The sequence below is a fragment of the Rhinolophus ferrumequinum genome, chromosome 5 (genome assembly GCF_004115265.2).
Source record: "Rhinolophus ferrumequinum isolate MPI-CBG mRhiFer1 chromosome 5, mRhiFer1_v1.p, whole genome shotgun sequence".
Taxonomy (NCBI): Eukaryota; Metazoa; Chordata; class Mammalia; order Chiroptera; family Rhinolophidae; genus Rhinolophus; species Rhinolophus ferrumequinum.
Genome location: NC_046288.1, coordinates 28,754,371 through 28,771,801, shown reverse-complemented (window position 1 = coordinate 28,771,801; position 17,431 = coordinate 28,754,371). Strand labels below are relative to the sequence as shown.

The window sequence follows — 17,431 nt, the reverse complement described above, 5'->3', positions numbered from 1 at the left end:
ACAGCATAAGGACGTTTCAGTCAATGACGCACTGCATATATTACAGTAGTTCCTTAAAGATTATAACAGAGCTGAAAAATTCCTATCGCTTAAGTGACACGTAGCTATCCTAACATCTTAGCACAATGCATTACTCATATGTCTGTGGTCAAGCTGGTGTAAATCAACCCACTGAGCTGCCAGTCGTATAAAAGCATAGCCATTCAATTATGTATAGTATATAATACTTGATGATAATAAACAACTATGTTACTGGTTTATATATTTACTATACATACTTTTGATGGTTATGGATACTCTTTTTACTTATAAAAAAAAGTTTGCTTGAAAAACAGTGTGCTGTGTTATGCTACAAGCAGCCTAATACATCTTGTGTTTAACGCGTCTTTTAACTGCATGATTTTCTCTTGTGCTTGATTTAATCTCGTGTTGTTTTGTACAGTAACATGCTGTACAGACTTGTAGCCTAGGAGTACTAGGCTGTACTACATAGCCTCTGTGTGTAGTAGGCTCTACCATCGAGGTTTGTGCACTCTATGATGGTCTCACAATGACGAAATTGCCTAACCACACATTTCTCAGGACATACTCTCATTGTTGAGCAGCACATGACTGCAATAGCAAACAATACAAAATACAAAAACATTCAATTCCCTTACCTTTCTCTTTAAATTTTTTTAATGAAAACTAAAAGGGTCCCTGTCCACTTTATATTAAGCATATTTGTTACTGGTTTTAGTTTACCCAAACCATGAAAGAGAGTTAAAAACATGGTGGGACTTTAGGCAAGAGGTTATGGCAGAAAAGAAGCCTTGTCCTAGACTCACTTTCCTTAGCAAAGTAATGAAAGATAACTTTGTGGGAAGTGGTTATAGCTTTCTTCTACTGCATTAGTTATGTGATTTTGGTAAGTCACTGAACCTCTCGGAGCTTGTTTCCTCATAATACAATGGAGATAATAATAATACTCTTCTCATGGAAACTGCTGTGATAAGCAACTACAGTGATAGTATTCTAGGCTCTCACATTTTAAAAATTTTCCTCTCTATTGGCTCCATTCTCTCAGTTTACAGTTTAGATAGGTCTTTCCTATCTAAAACTAATTTAGAAACAGCCAAAAAAACCATAAAATCAATATAAAGATGCATCCAATGCCTAGAATTTTAGGATGGGAAACAGTATTATTATATGACACTAATTATCATATGGCACTATGGCTAACAAATTATAAAAACATTTTTGCAAAGCACTTCCTATAAGCAACAGCCATGTTTCTCTGCTTCACTTTCATGATTCTGTGCAGTGTGCATTCTATCCAACCCATTAAAAAAAAGTCGTATGTACTTTACTTCTCTCTGATCATTCACTAGTTTCTGAGATATGGGGAATGGGGGATAGTTCTGGTATAATCAGAACATATTATATTCTATTTTTAAATCACCCAGGAATACATTCTATTTAATAATAGGAAAAGTCTTGACCTAGAATTTAACAGGGTGTAGCAGTACTCCTAATGACCACCACAACCTTCCTATCTGAAGTCACCAAATGTGGTTATATTAGACATCTCTAATCAGCGCAATTCATTCCTCTCTCTCTCTACACACACACACACACACCCACACACACACACACACCACCTTCAGTATGTTTATAAGCAAAGCCTTCTCTTCCTTATAAACTGGATCCAAAGAGAGCACAAAGAACTTACCTTTGACTTACAGAACTACCGTGTTCCCCCGAAAATAAGACCTAACCAGAAAAATAAGCCCTAGCACAATTTTTCAGGATGACATCCCTGAACATAAGCCCTAATGTGTCTTTTGGAGCAAAGATTAATATAAGATTTGGTCTTATTTTTGGGGAAACATGATATATTCAAACCTAGGACATTAAATAGGGCAACAGAAAAAAAAAAAAGAAAAAACTAGAACTTGAAACTTAACTGGTCGTATTAGTTTTATACTTATATGACCTTATATACTTATATAAGTTTTATACTTATATACTTTAAAGAACTTTAAAAGATCACAGAAGAGAAAAAAAAGAGGAGGGGTCAATAAGAAAGTAACAGAACAGTTGAGAAGCAAAATACAAAAGTCCTATTATCACCACAGGATAGGAGAAAAATTTTTAAGGATAAATTAGATGACTATTAGATCTAATCACGGAAAAAACACTGGTGACCATGGATTTTGTGTGGAAAGGGTAAGCATAGGGACTGTTAGGCACTTACAAGAATAATAAGTGGAAGCATATAAAATGATCACCAGACATTCACTGAGCTAGATGAAGAAGGAAAGGAAAACATGATGTTTAGAAAAAACACGCAAGGAACACATTAAAAAAATCAGGCATCCACTAGAATCTGAAAGCACTGAAGGCTAGAGCGTTTTACTTTCTTCTGACGCTGCCTACAAACAGGAAAAGTTTATGTGGTCATACTCCGAAATTTTAAGAGTGATAAGAGTTATATTTAAATTAAGCAGAGTCACAATAGTTACCTCGAGTTCCCAATTGGACTAAAATCCAGTTCCTGAACTTTGTTGGGGTAAATGGCAAGTTAGAAAATAAGCTAATTAATAAATTAATATTCTATGACAACAAAGGAAAACAAGAACCAAGGACACTGGTGTTAATATTTTAAAAGGTCACAGGACCTAAGAGAATTACTTATGCCAAGCAAGCATTATGATGCCAAGTGTTATCCTGTACAGACTATTAAGATGAGAAGAACCAGGTAAGCCACCATAAGGAAGTATTTCAGTACCAGAGAACATGATCAGATGGGTTATGTAAGTATAAAACTAATACAACCAGTTAAGTTTCAAATTCTAGGAAGAATAGAACAATCACAAAATAGTCTTATACACACAGATGAGCAATTTGTACGTTTATAGCTTATTTGGATCTGACAAGTACCATGAAGGGTACACATGAACAACAGTGCAAGAGCAATAATAAACAGCAACTGGCAAAGTTTCAATGTTAGGAAGACAACAAGTGGTTAGGAATATACACCATCGAAATAGCAAAATGTTGTCTTACAGAAGAAACACAGGCCCAATGTTACCAGATCTTCCTTCAGATTATTTGAGAAGACAAAAATCTAGAGTTTACAGGAATCTCAAAATTTTTTAATGCTAGCAACTAATTACAATTTTTTTTTTCAAATTTGTGGAAGCCAATATTGTACAAATGCAGGCCACCAGTTTGCAATTCCTTCCAAGTGTAGGTAAGGGGGAAGTCACAGAATTTTAAGCAGATGATAACACAATTATAGTAGTCTCCCTTTATCCACAGGGAATACTTTCCAAGACTCCCAGTGGATGCCTGAAATTGCGGATAATACCAAACCCTATACGTATTGTTGACCCTTGATCAACATGAGGGTTAGGGGTGCCAATCTCTCCCTCCCCCACAGTGGAAAATCTGTGTATAACATTTGACTCCCGTTTTAAAAACCTTAATTATTCCAGGACCCCCACAAATACCAAAATACTCAAGTCCCTTATATAAAATGGCACAGAACAATGCACACATTTGGCCCTCCACATCTGTGGATCCCCAACTGTGGATTGAAAATACTGTTTGAATTGTTCAAGGGTGAACTGTACTATGTCTTTTCCTATACATATATACACTTCACAGCTTTTCTTTGGCATATCAAAATTGACAGCATCACTACTCTGGTGCTTTGGGACCATTATTAAATAAAATAAGGGTACATGAACACATGCACTGCAATGCCCCAACAGTTGACCTGAGAATCAAGATGGCTACTAAATGCCTGAATGGGCAGCTAGCACATGCAGTGTTAATATGCTAGACAAAGGGACGATTCACGTCCTAGGGGGTTTGGAGAGGGACAGCACGAGATTTCATTATGCTACTCTGTATAGTGCACAATTTAAAAGTTATTGTTTATTCTGCAATTTTTCATTTACTATTTTCAGACTGCTTGACTGCAGGTAACTGAAACCGCAAAAAGTGAAACTACAGATTAGGAGGAGACTACCGTACATATTTTGGAAATAGTTAAAAGAAACTGGCGATAGGGTGGCCTACTAGAAAATTACTTCAGATGCTCCGAAAATGAAAGACTCTTGAGAGGAAGTAAATTTCTAGATATGAGATGTTGCCTAATTGGATTTAAGAAAGGGGATTAATTCATTGTGATATTGAGGAGGGGCTGTTTATCCAAATTTACTTTTAAAATGCCTTTGTTCAACTACTTTCTGTCTTTATATATGGTCTTCTATATCAAAAAGTAGCTGAGAGGAATCACATGTACTAGTAAACACTCACCTTCCAAGAACTTATCCTGCTGAGAGGAAATGAGTCTACTACAGTTGATCCTTAAACAATGCAGCAGTTACGGGCATCGACCACTGCCCAGCACAAAATCTGCGTATAATTTCTGACTCCGCAAAAATTTAAATTATCCCTTGGTATCTGTTGTCACGCAGCAGCCTATCGGTCCCCTCATACCTACCCCTAAAGAAAGGAGAGTCTGTGAGACTGATCCTTTCAGGGACTTTGCTTCACCTTTGTGCTTACACCTTATGTCTCCCTGTTTGGCCCCAAAGGATGGCTGGTTAATCAATGACAGGTAAGATTCCTCAAGGGAGGAACAACCCAAGCCAGGCACAGTTGCATAGGGGCCATCAGGAGAACTCATGGAGTTGACAGAGGTGGACATAGACCCCCACCTTCCCCCGGCTAAGGAGAGCTTCTGCCTCTGTGGCTATATTCCTTCCCACAACCTGCTTGGGAAGAGATTCGATGATGTGATAACATCAGTTCTCCATCTTTCCCCATCAGTAAGTTTCAGCATAAAGGTTTTGTCCCTTGGGGAGGCACACATAACAATTACTAAGACATCCTGGGACTTTCGGTTCCTGCTGCCTGCAGGCAAGGGTGATTGGTTTGAATCAGTTTCCTAGTATAATGTATGAAAATCACAGATCTTGAGATTAACAAGCTTTACTTCCTCATTTGTTAACCAATAAAAGCTATGTGTTGGCCCGATTCGGGGCTCAGTCCTTGAGACTTGAGTCCCTTAGCCCCGCTTGCACTCTATTCTTGGGCTACTGTCTTTCTTAACCCTGCACCGCCCTTCTCGCTTCCCACAGCTCTTGTCGTGCAGGATGCAACATCTGGTGCCCAATGTGGGGCCCGATTTTGGGACTCACTTGTGGGGCTTGAGAAGGAAGGTCAACTTCGAGTCAAAATTCAAAGAGGTTTCAAAGAGGCTTCACGACGTGGGGACCCAGGAGAGGTTGCGATAACTACTGGAAGAAAGTAGGGTAACTCCCGGAGAATTTAACCAAGGTAAAAGGGTAATTTCCTCTTTCTATGTGCAGGGGTATGAATGTATGAGTATGTGATTATAGTTCCACGGCTATGGCTACAGAGCTAGCTAGAGTCCTAATCTGCGGTTCCGTGGTCTAAGTCATTAAGTAAAATGGTGACTTAACGCCTGACAGCATTAACCAAGCCCGGAGTTTATACGGGTGAACCATAGCCAAGACAGACCTTAAAGTCCTGCGAAGGACGTGGCTAGACGGGCATCTGAATCCATTCTGAGTGAAAGTCTTCCTCTCTATCCTTTTCTGTATACATAATGGCAAATGTTAATAGCCAGTATAGGTCTTATTTTATTTTGTTTGCTTAAACACCTTCTTGAGGCTGGAGGAGCTCGAGTGTCAGATCAAAAATTAGAGGAGTTTCTCAAAGTAATTGAAACTTATTGTCCTTGGTTCCCAGACTAGGGACGTTAGATTTAAAAATATGAGGAAAAGTTGGTACAGAACTCCGCAGATTATATCATAAAAGAGTTTCTCTCCCAGTAACCATCAGGGATACGTGGAAATTAATCCAGTCAGTTTTAGAACCTTTACAAACTGATGAGAAAGATAAAGGAGAACAAAAAGTACAGGAATCTGAGAAAAAGGAGCTCTGGAAGCTCCCACCATAATTCCCAAGTCGTTATATCCCCAGTTGGAGCCCTCAGCTCCTTCTCCTGATCTGCCGCTACCGCCGGCTTTTATAGCGGGATTCACCAGCGCAGCAGGAGAAGAAAAACGTTAATTCTTTTCTTTTTGCCGCCACACGCACACCTTTCCCTCTTTCAGGAGGCTTTCCCGCAGCTCTCTGCCGTGGAGAAGAGTATAATACAGGCTAGACTAGAAGGGGACATTGAAGCATTTGCCTTTCCTGTTGTCATTCGTGAGCGCGTTACTCCTGACACGGATCCAAACCACCCTAACATTGTTCAGGAATTTTTACATGAGCCATTTTCATTTAAACTTTTAAAGGAGCTCAAACAGGCGGTAACTCAATACGGCCCTACTTCTCCTTACACCATGGATCTCATACAGAGTGCAGCTGATGGCAATCGATTAATTCCCCCAGATTGGAATACCCTGACCAAGACTTGTCTTTCCTCATCCCAGTTTTTGCAATTTAAAACTTGGTGGATTGATGGTGCAGAAACCCAAGATAGACATAATCAGGCTCACAATATAGCTATTGTCAAAGATCAATTGTTAGGGAGTGGCCATTGGGAAAACACCCAAGATTAATTAGGGATGAATGAACAGGCTGTTGATCAATTACAAAGAATTTGCCTAATGGCGTGGGAAAAAATAGAAACTGAGGGTAAAGCCCCGATGTCATTTCAAAAAGTCTTACAAGGTCCTTGAGAACCATACTCTGAATTTGTTGCCAGGTTACAGGATGGTATCGGCAAACAGGTGGCCAGTTTACAGGCAGCTGAGATAATTTTATAAATCGTGGCATATGATAATGCTAATGATGACTGCAAAAAGGCTATAAGGACCATAAAAGAAAAAACAGACACCATGGGATACATCCGTTTGTGTCAAGGAGTAGGAACTGAACAATTTAAAGCTACTATGTTAGCTCAAGCCATGACTGGATTCAAAATCTGTCAAAATAAATTTCCTGGTACTCGCTATGATTGTGGGAAGCCAGGCTATTTCAGAAAAGAATGCAGAAAGAAAAATAAAACCAGTTCCCGTTTGCCTAATGCTAATACTGTTACGGGAATAAACCACCTGGATTGTGCCCTAAATGCCAAAAAGGAAATCATTGGGCTTCTGAACGCAAATCAGTTTTTCATAAGAATGGGACCCGTATTCAGGGAAACGGGAGGTGGGGCCAGCCACAGGCCCCAATGACAAAAACTGGGGCATACGTAAATCAGACTGTTTTTCAGAATTATCAGGCAGTACCTCCCCCCGACTTTCAGTACAGCAATTAAGTCCTGCTACAGAACGGAGTGCCGCTACAGATCTATGTGCAGCACAAAATATTTTGTTACTTCCAGGAGAATCTCCTTTACATGTGCCCACTGGACTTTTTGGACGGATTACCCCAAGTACTGTTGGGCTTCTCCTCGGTCGTTCTAGTTTAACATCCAAGGGAGTTACAGTTTACACTGGTGTTGTTGATTCTAACTATATAGGAGAAATTCTAATTATAATGTCCTCATCTGTTCCCTGAACAGCTAAAAAGGGAGAGCAGACGGCAAAATTACTTTGCTCTCATCTATTCTCCCAGGAAAAAAGGGAACTCAAAAAAGGAGCACTGGAGGTTTTAAAAACACCGGGTAGACAGGAATTTTTCTAGAAGAAAAGATATCAGGAATTCGCCCAGTTTGTCAAATTGAGATACAGGGTAAAAGATTTATAGGTCTTTTCGATACAGGAGCAGATGTTTCCATAATCAGCTCTCAGTAATTTATTTGGTCTTTTGCGGGGGGGGGGGGGGGGGGGCCTCAACTGGATAGCCCCCGCACCCTAACTCCTCAGGCCAACAAAGAGTTAGAGTTAGTTGAAAAGAAAATTCAGGATGCTCAAGATCAACTATTGATCCCTCTTTGCCTTTACAAATGTTTATTTTCCCTACTCCACATTCGCCTACAGCGGTAATTGTTCAACAAAATGACCTGGTGGAGTGGCTTTTTCTGCCTAACAACCTTACGAAGTCACTTCCGAGCTATGTAGAGTTAATCTCAGAACTCATTTCACGAGCTCGCACTAGGGTGCTTCATTTAAATGGACAGGAATCAAGTAAAATAGTGGCTCCCTTTAAAAAACAACAGATAACACATTTAAACATTCATTCTGAATCTTGGCAAATTGCTACTAGTGACTTTTTTTGAATAATTGACAATCATTATCCAAAAAATAAGTTATTTCACTTTCTCCTGAAAACTAATTGGATTTTACCTAAAAAATTCAGACAGGCCCCTATTCCTCAAAGCTTTACAGTTTTTATAGATGGATCTAATAATGGTAAAGCAGTAATTATCAGCAAAAAAAGGTCATCAGCTTATTCACACTAATTGTATATCAACACAAAAGGCCGAATTGGTAGCAGTTTTAACTGCGTTACAAACTTTCTCAGACCCTTTAATCATTGTTTCTGATTCTGCTTACATTGTTCATACAGTACAAAGTATTGAAACAACATCTCTCTCCAATAATCCTAATCAATCTCTTTAGCTTTTGTTTACCCAACTCCAACAGATTGTGAGAAACCATCAACACCCTTTCTTTATCACCCACTTTCGGGCTCACACTACATTACCTGGTCCTATGACTTAAGGTAATGCTATTGCAAACCATTAGTAGGAAGTGCCCATGTTACCGATGCATTTTCATTCCCTGACTCATACCAACGCTGATGGTCTTTGCTCTCAGTTTCCTGTCACTAACAAAGCAGCTCGACAGATTGTTCAAACCTGTCCGACTTGTCAGATTCTTAATGCTCCACAGAAATACCCTGAAGGAGTAAACCCTAGAGGTCTTATACTCAATGCTCTTTGGCAAATGGATGTAACGCATATTCCCTCTTTTGGACGTTTGTCCTTTGTGCATGTCACCATTGACACAGCGTCTGTTTTTCTAGTTGTTATTGCTCAAAGTGCTGAGACTACTTAGCCCACGCAGTACGCCACTTGTTTGTCTGTTTTTTTCAATTATGGGGCTTCCTCTAGTGATCAAAACAGACAATGGCCCTACATACACCAGTGCCAAGTTTGCAAAATTTTGTCCTGAATGGCACATTACTCACACCACTGGTATTCCTTACAACCCACAGGGTCAAGCCATTGTTGAATGTGCTAATGCCACGTTAAAAAAACAATTACAAAAACAAAAAGGGGGAGAAATAGGGGACCCCCCCCCACAGATACAATTAGCAAGAGCTATGTTTACTTTAAATTGTTTGAATTCATCTGGCTCAGATACCTTGGATACACTGCAGCTGAGAGACATTTCAACAGTCTCGAGTCCAAAACCTTTGGAAAACGTGCCTTATTGGTGGAAGGACATTCAAACTAATCAATGGCATCTAGGAACTTTATTAAGATGGGGACAAGGCTTTGCTTGTATTTCTCCAGGTCCTGAAGAACGACCTTTGTGGATACCTGGTCGGTGTGTCAAGCCATACCATGAGCAACAGCCCACGGAAGAGAAGATGTTTATGGATACCCATCCAAGCCTTAGGGCGTGGAAAGGCTCCCCAACTGTTCATGTTGTTTTACAACTTCTTCATAAGATTTTACATAGGACTAAAAGATTTACTAACATTTTGATTGCAGCAATTATGGGAATTATATCAATAGCCACCATGGCTGCAGTCTCTCGAGTAGCATTACATCAGACTGTACAGACAACCCAATTTGTACAGAAATGGCATGAAAATGCTAGTAAGACTTGGAAATGATCAGAAAATTAGTGTTAGATTAGCTGATTTAGAGACAACTGTAGTTCCTCTTAGAGATCAATTTAAAAATCTCCATACCTTAATTACTTTAAAATGTGATTGGAATGTTTCTACTTACTGTGTGACTCCTTTTTCTTACAACCAAACTAGGACCCCATGGTCGGAGGTATGATCTCACCTCCGGGCACATGCTCCCAACCTTATTGTGGATATTCTACAACTACAACAAGAAATAGATCAGAAGTCTCATGCCACGCTCTCACTCTTCCCAGGAGAGGAGGCACTTTCCGCTACTGGAGAAGAACTATCTCATTTGAATCCACTCACTTGGGTGAAAACCCTAGGTGGAGGATTTGCGGGTACAATTGCACTTCTGTTAATTATTATTCTATTTTGTTTAGTCCTCAAGTGTGGACAATAAGCCCTCCGACGGGCCATAAATGAATGAAAAATCTGCAGGGTCTGTGTTTCTCATGTTTCAAAAACAAAAAGGGGGAGATGTTGTCACGCAGCAGCCTATCGGTCCCCTCATACCTGCCCCTAAGGAAAGGAGAGTCTCTGAGACTGATCCTTTCAGGGACTTTGCTTCACCTTTGTGCTTACACCTTATGTCTCCCTGTTTGGCCCCAAAGGATGGCTGGTTAATCAATGACGGGTAAGATTCCTCAAGGGAGGAACAACCCAAGCCAGGCACAGTTGCATAGGGGCCATCAGGAGAACTCACGGGGTTGACAGAGGTGGACATAGACCCCCACCTTCCCCCGGCTAAGGAGAACTTCTGCCTCTGTGCCTATATTCCTTCCCACAACCTGCTTGGGAAGAGATTCGATGATGTGATAACATCAGTTCTCCATCTTTCCCCATCAGTAAGTTTCAGCATAAAGGTTTTTTTCCCTTAGGGAGTACACACAACAATTACTAAGACATCCTGGGACTTTCGGTTCCGGCTGCCTGCAGGCAAGGGTGATTGGTTTGAATCAGTTTCCTAGTATAATGTATGAAAATCACAGATCTTGAGATTAACAAGCTTTACTTCCTCATTTGTTAACCAATAAAAGCTATGTGTTGGCCCGATTCGGGGCTCAGTCCTTGAGACTTGAGTCCCTTAGCCCCGCTTGCACTCTATTCTTGGGCTACTGTCTTTCTTAACCCTGCACCGCCCTTCTCGCTTCCCACAGCTCTTGTCGTGCAGGACGCGACAGGTATCTATGGGGTATTAGTTCCAGGACCCCTGTGGATATCAAAATCCATGGATGCTCAAGTCCGGTATATAAAATAGCATATATCAATGCATATAGTCAGGCCTCTGCATCCACAGACTTCCAACCACAGATGGAAGACAGTACATTTATTAAAAAATATATATATTCCTGTATAAGTGGGCCAGCACAGTTCAAATCTTTGTTGTACAAGGGTCAAGTGTATATGGATCTTTTCCACTGGTGCCTTAATACTGGAGCAATGAAACAAGATGTCCCCTTTGAGGGTGTGTTCAGCTTTTTTTCTTTTCCTTGGAATGCTACTAAAGCATCTGCTTGCCTTGCTGTTTAAAAGTAAAAGTGCTTTGAATTTAAGAATTAAAAAACATTTGCTGGGCAGCACGTTTACTCAGTGGTTAGAGCTCAATGCTCATAATACCAAGGTCACCGGTTCGATTCCCACATGGGCCAGTGAACTGCGCCCTCCACTACTAGATTGAAAACAACCACTTAACATGGAGCTAATGGGGGTCCTGGAAAAACACACTGTTCCCCAACATTCCCCAATAAAAAAACAAAACAAAACAACATTTGCTGTATGCATGAATGGCTAGTACCTAACTTAGAGACAATAAAAATTCTATCAAAACAGGAAGTGTCAGGCATAGGTTTCCTGTGGTAGAAACTATATATAAGAATCAGAAGTTCTGATGCATCTTGTAAAGTGACCTGCACGGTGTAGTCTGTCCCCATCCAGGAGAGAACAGAAACAGCAGTGGTCTTTGAATCATAACCCAGTGTTTACTTTATGTAGTGTAGGGAGTGAGGAACTTCATGCTGTTAAGATCTTTAAAAAACTTTCCTTGCACTTGAATGTTTATAGTTTTATTCACAATCACTAAAAATTGGAAACCATCAAATGTCCACACCTGGGAACAGATAAACTGTGGTATAACCATTCAATGGCATACTACTCAGCAACAAAAAAGAACTACCAAACCAAGCAACATACATGAATCTAATAGCATTATGCTAAATTAAAGATGCAAGCCACCAAAAGGCTACATCCGTTTATACGCAATCTGAAAAAGGCAAAACTTACCCGGAGAGAAGTCAGATCAGAGGTTGCCAGAGGATAGGAACAGAGAGGGGGCTGACTTACAAGGGAGCACCAGGGAACTTTTTGAGGTGATGGAAATATTCTAAATCTTGATCGTGGTCATAGTAAAATGACATTCCATGTATGTTGAGCTAATAGAAGAGTATTATTTAACAGAAGGGTAATTCAATGTCTGTAAATTACACTCCGAGAACTGACACACACACACACCTCCAAAAAAGAAAACAAAGCAAAAAAAACCCTTTCCTCTGCGGGATCCCAACAAAGAGGATTAACCAGACCCAAAGCGCGCTTAGCCGACCCGCAAACCTCCGCGCGGAAGGGAAACCCTCACTGAGAAGCAACAGAGATGCAGCAAATGGGCAAATGGGCGCCTCAGCCGCCGCCGTGACACCCCTTGCTATAGACCCAACATTTCCCGGGGCTCCTTACCGATGTTCCCTTCGATAGAAATTTTCTTGATGCGGGTGCCCTCAGAGCTGGTCGCGGGAGATGGGCAGCTCCTCTTGGGTGGGGTGGCCATTCCTGGTCTAGTGGTGGCCCCGAGTGCGTTGCTCCGGGAGGGCTAGGGGTGGCCGCAGCTGTCCGGACCGCCGCTGTTGCCGAACGTACCCTGATCTGCAGGTTGGACTCCGACCCGATGTAGGTTCTCCCACCGGTTGTTCTCCCGATTTGATTTTGGCGCGCCGAGGCAACGGCCGACAGGGGCGGGCCTGTGGAGGAGCCGCCCGCTCAGCTGGAAAGTCACGCCCCACCCTCTGCGCAGCCCGAAACATCGCCTCCTGGAGCCCCTCGGCTTTAACCAGCCATGGCAGGGGCCGCGGAGTGCGCGCCCGGCACGTCGGGTCACGCGGGAGCAGTGGGCGGGGCCGCGCTTGCCGCCGCGCGCCTCTCCCGGGAAGCAGGGACTGAGCTGGGGGCGTGGCTGGGGCTGGTTCCTTAGTGTTGTGGCAACCAAAGGCGGACGCCTCCAGGTCGGCGGGCGCCCGAGGTCAAAAGGTGTCGCTTGCTCTCGTCACCTGGAGTGGGCAGGGTTAGGCTTAGGAGAACTCGCCAATCCAGTGGGGCTTGTGGAGATAAACAGAGCCTCTCAGCAGAGTTGGCAGGACATGAAACTTAACTTGTTAGGGGAGAAGCAATGTGTAATGGAAAAATCAAACGGATTACCCTCTGTCCTCAACCTGGAGGACTACCATCAGGCTAAGTGCTGCTGGGCAGCCCAGCCAGGCACTGTTTCTAGCTCTTTTCATGAATTAACTAGCGATCCAGTGCTGGAGAGCCACAGCCCCATTTGTCAGTGATGAAGCAGAAACTGAGAGACTGTTGTTCAAAATCAGGAAGTGGAACTGAGATGGGAATTTAGGGAGACAGATGCCACGCCACAGATAGTCTTTTCTAATGTCTCATATCCCTTTTCATTGGATTTGTTTATATGCCCGTTTATGCTGACGGAGCAAAATATGCCAACTCAGAATACGCACTTTGGTACATTGAGGATTTTGAATTAAAGGTTTTTGAGAAAAAGCCACTGCAAGAAGGACTCTGAACCTTTGTCCTCCCTGAAAGAAGATAAACCTCTTACGTGAAAGGTACTCTCCCTGTACCAGCCTGTATCAGGAGGGTAAAAGGCAGTCTTATCACTAGAGATAGAAAATTAAGGGCAGAGCAAGCTGTGTAAACAAAACTTGTTACTTCTTCACCAATTTACTACCCGAAGCCCAAACTTTTTGCCTTGTTAATTCTTCACAAGTTTGTATAAATGCTTCCTGCTTTGCTCACTCGGGGCTCAGGTTTTTATGGAGCTCCCATACAAACAAAATTTGTTTTTCTCCTGTAAATCTGTCTGTCAATTTAATTTTCAGACCTGCCAAAGGACCTAAGAGGAAAGAAGGGAAAATTTTCCCGCCCCTACCTACAATACTATGTAGAGTATTGGACAGTATAATAGGTTTCTGGACAAGTTTCTGTTCAGGGTAACTACTACAGCTTAATTAACTTTGTATGCCCTACACCTTGCACATAGTTAACAAATGTTGAATTTTTGAATGTCTACTTATGTACCATGTACTCTGCTACAACACTCACCTAGCTGGGGACAAATACAGTGTAGAAATGCCCAGAGGAACTCATTGTTAATCATAGTAAAAACCTAGAAAATGATACACTACCCAGTTTAGAAGTTCCTGAATTCAAACTGTCTACAGGAACCAAAGGCCGTTATTCTTTTTTACTTTGCAACTATCATCACATCTAAAATGCATCTAAAGGCAGAGTCAAAAGAAGGTGGGTAAATGGTGAATCGTTCTCAGAAATCAAGGACAGAAATCAAAATGTGATTCCATGGGGAAATCTAGAAAAACAGCAAACATTTTTCTTTGTAAATTCCTTAATTAGGTTGGTGCAAAAGTTATCGCGGTTTTTGCAATTATTTTTAACCTTTTAAACTGCGATTACTTTTGCACCACCTAATATTATTCTATGCATACTAGTTTTGTTGATCCCCATAGGCCTTGAATGCTAGTCATGAGGGATGGCAAGGAAGCTGGAGAAGCTACTAGGTGTTTTATTCCACTCCCAAGCTTGGAGAAAAACCCATGAAATGGTAAGGGTATTGGCAGCTACCGTGTTTCCCCAAAATAAAACCTAGCAGGACAATCAGCTCTAATACATCTTTTGGATCAAAAATTAATATGACCCAATATTATATTATATTATGTTATATTATATTATATTATATTATACTATATTATTATATAAGACACGGTTTTATTTTACTATAAGACCGGGTCTTGTATTAATTTTTGCTCCAAAAGATGCATTAGAACTAATTGTCCGGCTAGGTCTTCTTTTCGGGAAAACACAGTACTGAGAGAGGAGTAAGGCAGGGTAATTCTCTAAGATCTTCAAACAGAAGGAAAAGTGGAACTGAAGAAGTCCCATATGGATCTGATAAAGGTGTTTGGGGTTGAGGAGTAGGAACCCCAGGTGTGGTTTCCACACACACAAAACACACACATTAAAGAAGTGCAGTAAGTAAGAGTTTTAAGCACTGGAAAATTAAAGACTGGTTTCAAATCCTAGCTCTGCCAGTTTCTGGCTGTGAAAACTTGAGTTCCTCCAAGCTTAAGAGTGTACCTCAAAAATACAAAGTAAAAGGGAGAAACAAAGGACCTAACTCTCTTGGCATCAAGTTCAGCATAATTTTCCATTTTCCTACATAACCTGTGGATAACATAAGGGAGACTAGAGAAGAGCACTTTTAAAAGTGCCTTTCTGATTTTTGTCTATATAACCCCTTATCTGAGACCCATGTAGCCAAATCCATTTCAGAATTCAAAATTTTTTGGATTTTAGAAAAGTCATATACTAAATGCATTATGTAACCATACCTCACACTCCTGCAGAGGTGTTAAATACTTTAATATTTCACAGTAAAACTTAAGAGGGTTCATGATAAGAGGTATAAAGACTATTAACCTCAGATCAGGTTAAATTTGTACTGAATCAAGAAAATACTTTTTCAGATTTTGGCATTGCAGATAAGACATAGGATTGGAATACCCAGCCAGTTGTGAGCATGCTACTATCTTAACACTTCCTTACCAGAAATATTACTACTCCTTCAATTTGGGAATTCCTTTTCTCCTGTGGGAATCCTGGTGTAACTAAAGAATGATCAGGGTCCTGTCTGATGACATACAGTTTATTAAGAAAACTCTAAACCAACTCAGAAAATGAGAACCAAGGCAGAATAAGGGGCCCTGAACACTGACAAGCAGTGGTTACACAGCCCATGCGTTTGTGTACACCAACCCAGTAAGTTCTGTAAAATGATGTTTATCAACTTAATAAGCTTGGTTATAAATTTCTCCTTGCTACCCTCATTATTGCCTAGAAAACAGAAGCCATTATAAAAGCAAAAGTGGAGAGTCAGGGTGCCTCCAGTAAATCTGAAGTGTGATAATAAAATAACACACTAGAAGGGCATAGGAACCAGCCGCCAGCCTTATATGGCTCCTTAGTAAAGGAGACTATATTTTGCCTCATGCTTGTAAAGGTGAACTTAGGTCATCAAGAAAATATGACACTGTACTCATTATGCCGTTCAAAATAAGTGAGTGTACAACTTACTCATGGTTAAGCCTTAAAGGAATAATTAATCATGGTTAAGCCTTAAAGGAATAATTATTTAGAATCTTTGTGTTACAAAAATGCATCATTCCAGACAGTATAAACTAAAACATTAACTATTTAAATTTACAAGACAAATGAACCTAATTATCAAAATAGTTCATTTTTATGAGTATATATTTCTTTACACACAGTAGATATTTTGTGCATACTATATGTGCAAAATAACAAGGTGTTTTTAGTAAAACATGCAGACACAGTGCACATCAGCATGGATGAGCATTTCTATTCCTAGTCTTTTCCTCAAATATCAATTACTGACATTGGGCAGCTGTGGCTATTATCATCAAAACAGTATTAATGTGATGGCGCAAACACAAATGCCTCTAAACACAAATACCTCTAAATAATACTTTGAGAATACTCTAACATACATTATTTCCTTTTGAAACTTAGGTATCAGGGTAAAATTAAGATTCTCTAATACTGTTGAAGGGTCTACAACAACGAAGACAAAATTAGTTAAAATCTTACCTTCATGGAAAGGTCAAATAAATATTTTGCTAACTGTTCTCATGGTAATAGTACAATAGTCACACCTTATCCACAAGGGCTACATTCCAAGACTCCCAGAGCATGCCTAAAACTTTGGATAATACCTAACCCTCGTAAATACGTTTTTTCCTATACATGATACACTTCCCAGCTTCTCTTTGGCATACCCAAATTTTCCATCATCACTGCTCTTGTGCATTGGGGCCATTATAAAGTAAAATAAGCGTACCTGAACACAAGCACTGCTATACCTCCACAGCTGATCTGTCAACCAAGACAGCTACTAAGTGACTAATGTGCAGGGAACTTATACAGCGTAGTTACTCCAGACAAAGGGATGATTCACATCCAGGACAGGACGGAACAGGATGGCACAAGATTTCATTGTGCTACTCAGAATGCAATTTAAAACTTATGAATTATTTCTGGAATTTTCCATGTAATATTTTCAGACCGCAGTTGACCACAGGTAATAGAGGATAAGGGGGGACTACCAAGTTTTCCTGAAAATAAGACCTAGCTGGCCAATCAGCTCTAATGTCTTTTGGAGCAAAAATTAATGCAACACTCGGTATTATATTATACTCAGTACTATATTATGTTATTATATAAGACCCAGCCTTATCTTAATTTTTGTTCCCAAAGATGCATGAGAGCTGAATGTCAG

The 17,431-nt window shown here is 40.6% G+C and overlaps 1 protein-coding gene across 3 annotated transcripts in view; it reads right to left on the bottom strand.

Moving 5' to 3' along the window:
* Positions 1 to 17,063, bottom strand: part of DCK (deoxycytidine kinase) — a 32,328-nt gene extending 15,265 nt beyond the window's left edge. The window contains exons 1-2 of one of the 3 annotated variants that reach the window (XM_033106750.1): positions 16,994 to 17,063; positions 12,511 to 12,791 (exon numbers count right to left, since the gene is read on the bottom strand). In XM_033106750.1, coding sequence (XP_032962641.1) covers positions 12,511 to 12,601 — 91 coding nt within the window. In that variant the 5' untranslated portion in view covers positions 12,602 to 12,791; positions 16,994 to 17,063. Of the gene's footprint in view, positions 1 to 12,510; positions 12,969 to 16,993 lie in introns of those variants that run through there. The other 2 variants (XM_033106751.1, XM_033106749.1) reach the window with 2 other exon arrangements.
* Positions 17,064 to 17,431: the final 368 nt, after the last annotated feature.